The sequence below is a fragment of the Nansenia antarctica genome, assembly GCF_963989245.1.
Source record: "Nansenia antarctica genome assembly, chromosome: 6".
In the NCBI taxonomy this organism is placed as follows: domain Eukaryota; kingdom Metazoa; phylum Chordata; class Actinopteri; order Argentiniformes; family Microstomatidae; genus Nansenia; species Nansenia antarctica.
In genome coordinates this window covers 5875866-5880865 of record NC_137676.1, presented here as the reverse complement: position 1 = coordinate 5880865, position 5000 = coordinate 5875866, and the positions used below count along the sequence as shown (strand labels likewise).

Here is a 5000-nt window from a genome sequence, read left to right as displayed (position 1 = left end):
AGTAGATGAGTTGAGTCATGTTGGAATGCCTCTGTTCCTTAATGGACAAAAGCTTCCCTAATAATCATGTGGTAGCTTTTTATACTCTCTCTCTCTCCCAAATGAGCAGCTATGCGAGTGCCCTACAGTTTTCAGTGTCTGAGGGTGTGAACAACTGTGCAGTGAGAGAGATTCTTTGCCACTCGTGTTTCCAGATAAGGCCTGGCCTTGTCTGACGACGTGTCTGTGGTGAGTGTGTGCTGGCAGTGCCTTGTGGCTGTGTTCCCCTTGTCGGATCCGTCGGACAACAAACACCCATTGTTGGGGCAGGACTCCAGGGTGAGGGGAGACAATGGCATCTCGCTAGTGGGAAGTCTCAATGAACAATCACCAGATGTATCATTTTTGATATTTTTGTCACGCATCTCATAGATATCAGGGCCAAACCTATTAGTCTAATAGTTTCTGGGCATGTGTGCCAAGCACAAATTATGTCGGGCTAACTTTCCTTCAAGTGATTTAAAATAAATAAATAAATGATCTTTTTTGTGTGAAAAAAGTCCACTTGATTTTCATTTACGGATTTTGTTTCAAGACGATACTTATACTAGCCGACAAATCTGATCACACACACACTCCTCCCCCCCCATCTTTCGCTGTAGAAGACCCATCTCTTCAGGCTACATCTTAACTGTCTAAGACCTCTTCACCCCCCTCCCCCCATTCCTCTCAGTTTCTCTACTGTAAATAAAACAATGGCCCCTGGCCCTTGCGTATACTTTTCTTCCTATGACCGATGGATAGATGGATAAATGCCCAAAAATGTAAATGTAACACACACACACAGACACACACACACACACACACACACACACACACACACACACACACACTCACACACACACACACACACACACACACACACACACACTCCACACACACACACACACCACACACACACACACACACACACACTCCCCAGACACACATACTCCTCGGCTCATCCCCTCCCTCCCTCTTGTCTGCCGTGTGTGTGTGCGTGTGTGTGTGTGTCTGCGGTCTCTAGGTGGAGTTCGAGACCCTGAAGCTGGAGCTGACCCACAAGGAGGAGGAGCAGGAGCTGCTGAGGGCCGAGCTGGAGGAGGCGGCGCGGCTGAAGGAGATCGCCGAGCGCCAGCTGGACGAGGCCTTGGAGGCCCTGAAGGAGGAGCGGGACCAGAAGAACTGCCTGCGGAGGGAGCTCTCCTCCCTGGCCCTCAACCCCTTCGACTCGGTCAGCCACCTGGAGCTGCAGCTGGAGCAGCTGGAGGACAGCCAGGAGGGGGGGAGGAGGGGAGGAGACGGAGGAGGGGAGGAGGAGGAGGGGGAGGAGCAGGACAGTGGGTACCACGTGGGTACCCCGGGCTCCGGCGGATGGGGGATCCGTCCTCATCTCCCTCTGTTGTCGGGGAGCAGCCCCAAGTCGGTCAACGGTCACCACCTCCTCCAGCGCCTCTCCGCCGCCCCGCGCAACAGCGACGTGTTCCTGCGGCCGCCGGCCCCCGGCCTGGTCTCGGACCTGCTGAGCGAGCTGCACCTGTCGGACAGCCAGAAGCTCAAACAGCAGCTCCTGCAGGTAAGGAAGGGGGTTGCAGCTACAGGGCACTGACCCAGAGGGGAGGGGGATTCTTCTTTCCGTTCCATGCGTTGCAATGAGCCCCGTCCTCCGATTTCTACCTTCACCAGCCTCCCCTGGCCTCTGGTCATATACTGGTGTGTGATGCACCAATGCTGGTAGATAAACACTAGGGTCACGCCTATGAGCGGCCTGTCAAAAATCCTCACATTACAGAAATGTTGAAAGTGGAAACCCAGGGACAGTTAAGATAGACGGTTGGTACACTCAGCTGGTACCCCAAGGGGCCTAGAACATTCTTAGCCCTAACTACTGTGATCTGTACTGCTAACCAGGTCCTATACAGTACACTGGGCGCTTTATTAGGAACACTTTAATACTGGGTAGGGCCTCCCTTTATTAGCAACACTATTACTAATACTGGATAGGGCCTCCATTTATTAGGAACACTATACTAATACTGGGTAGGGTCTCCCTTTATTAGGAACACTATACTAATACTGGGTAGGGCTTCCCTTTATTAGGAACACTATACTAATACTGGGTAGGGCTTCCCTTTATTAGGAACACTATACTAATACTGGGTAGGGCCTCCCTTTATTAGGAACACTATACTAATACTGGGTAGGGTCTCCCTTTATTAGGAACACTATACTAATACTAGGTAGGGCCTCCCTTTATTAGGAACACTATACTAATACTGGGTAGGGCCTCCCTTTATTAGGAACACTATACTAATACTGGGTAGGGCCTCCCTTTATTAGGAACACGATAATACTGGGTAGTTCCTCCCTTTGTTCTCAAAACAGCCATTCTTCGTGGTATTGATTCCACAAGCTGTCGGCCAAAAAGTGTGCCAAGAAAACATCCCCCCACACACTGTTACACCCCCTGAAGGAATGAGAAGGTAATACAGGTGTTCCTAATAAAGTGTTAGGTGCGTGTATATATATGAGTCAATCTGTGGCGTTAGCTCTGTGTGACTGAGCCGCCCGCCTCATGTGTCTGAGAGAGATGGGATGTCTGTCTGCTGCTTCCTGCTTCCTGTCTCACACACACCACATCCTGCTGCCGATGTCACTGCTGCTGGACCAGAAACCAGAATTCGAAACTACAAACAACAAGTGTTAAAACGGCCCAACAAAACCACCACCATCGCAAAACACCCCAATTCATACTTTTTGTACAGGGCACAGGCCGGTGTATTGTTCCTTACACTTCCTTACTCCCGATTAAGGATACTGACTCTCTCTGTGTGTATTCTCCTGTGGGCCTATTTCCATCCTGGGCATGTATAATTTATGATGCACTTAGTTGGGGGATTGGTGGGGCCTAGGCCTTTGCCCAGCAGATGTTAGGAATGTTTCAATGGAGAGGACCTAGGGTGCCCCACCACATGAATAATACATGTTGTGGCTTGAAGGCAGCGGAGGGTGAAATATTATGCTTACGCTTTCCCAGAATCTCTCTCTCTATCGATCACCTCTGGCACCAAATATGTTGGGCCTTTCTTTCAACCTGCTGAAATAGAGTTGGTTGCCCAAGAAACCTAGGCTAACTCCCTCAACTCAACCGCTCGCTACCGTAATCTACTTTAGTCAAGGAACCTTTCTAGGTGATGGTGATAAAGTGACACTTTAACACTTAATCAGCCATGAGGGGGTCATTTGTCCCCTGTGAGTAAAAAAAAAAATCTTTGCACTCGATCAAATTTCAGGACCCTCCTTTCAAGACTTTTCCTAGATATGTGCGTTCTACCACCCAGTATCCTTACATTTTCAAAATCACACCAGGATAAGCTAGGTTTCCTGATGATGGGTGGTGGCCGAGATCATTGGTACCCAAAAGTAATTAGGGATTTACTCAAGGTAGACAATTAAGATACAAGTTTATTACGACGTCGGGTGTGCTCAGTCACAGGGAGACAGAACGCACACCAATATGTTATTCACAGTGCCTCTTATAGGCGATAGTTGATGACCAAGCAAACATCTGTCCATCACAAATCACAACACTCATTGACAATGGCTCCGTTGAGTCTACCTTGACCCGGAAGGGTCCTCCCAACTTTCTAACTCCTCTCCATAAGGAGATGACCTATTGACCCATGTTCTATACTGGTCACCAGACAAGTTACATGCTGCAAGGTAGACTGGCAGAGGATAAGACAGAGAGGATGAACCCGTGTTTGGCTGAGTGTCAACAGTTTAGATGTCACAGCTTGATTAAGATTGAAGTTGACAAGTGCACAATGAAAAACGCATCCTATCAGCCTGCGTTGTATCCCTTTGACTGTGTATGCGATGAGCAAATCTAGGAAGCTCCCTTCAATGTCCCTTCAATGAATGATTCACCGTTCTCCTCTGTTGTGTGTGTCTGTGTTATGTCCAGGCTTTGACTTTGACTGTGTGTATGTGATCAGCAAATCTATGAATCTCGTGTCAACTTCAATCAGTGATTCACCTCTGAATTCTCCTCTGTTGTGTCTCTGTGTGTGTGTGTGTGTGTGTGTGTGTGCGCGTGCGTGTGTCCAGGCTGAGAGAGACAAGGCCGGCCTGGCCAGCACGGTGGAGGACCTGGAGCGCCAGCTGGCCTTGTCCAGGGAGGCCCTGACGGAGCAGCAGGACAAGGTGGGCTCCCTCACCCAGCAGCTGCAGCAGAGCCAGGTCAGCCAGGCCCAGCACATCATCCTGTCCTCCAGGAAGGAGGGCGGCATCAGCGGCAGCAGCAGCAGCAGCAACCTCAAGTCCCTGGAGAACGGCGGCGGTGGAGGAGGAGGGGGGGAGGGGGAGAACGACGAGGAGGTGGACTACTACGAGCTGGACACCAAGAGCACGGAGGTGCTGGAGTGCCGCATGCGGGCGGCCAGCGAGGAGCTCCTGAAGCTGCGGGAGGAGCTGTCGCAGGCGGGCGCGCGCTACAACAGCCTGGAGCACCGCTGCGGCCGGGAGAAGGAGCGCTGGCGCGGCGAGGCCCTGGAGCTGGCGGAGAAGATCCGCCAGTGCATCAAGTCGAGCCGGCAGGACCAGGAGCGGATCAGCGAGCTGGAGAAGGAGATCGGGGCCACGCGCAAGGTGGCCACGGACTCGGAGGGCCACCTGAGCGTGGCCCAGGAGGAGCTGCTGGCCTTCTCCGAGGAGCTGGCCAACCTCTACCACCACATCTGTGTGTGCAACAACCTGACGCCCAACCGCGTCACGCTGGACTACTACCGCGACAGGGCCGGGTCGAGTGGAGGAGGAGCAGGAGGTGGGGGAGGAGGAGGAGGTGGGGGAGGAGGAGGAGGGGGAGGTGGTGGGGGAAGCGGAGGGAGGCCCCACGCCCACCCCCACCACCACGTCTCACGGAAGCCGCGGCGCTCCAACGAGCTGTTCGGGAAGGCGGTGCAGCAGCGTGGAGAAGGAGG

General features: G+C 52.3%; 1 protein-coding gene across 1 annotated transcript in view; it reads left to right on the top strand.

The window, feature by feature from the left end:
* Nucleotides 1-5000, top strand: part of LOC308159719 (protein bicaudal D homolog 2) — a gene marked incomplete at its 5' end in the record, with an annotated part of 28335 nt that overhangs the window by 11205 nt on the left and 12130 nt on the right. Inside the window, 2 exon segments of the mRNA XM_080533534.1 lie at nt 1046-1594; nt 4129-5000. The exon segment at nt 4129-5000 is cut by the window's right edge and continues 172 nt beyond it. Of these exon segments, the coding sequence (XP_080389660.1) occupies nt 1046-1594; nt 4129-5000 (1421 nt within the window).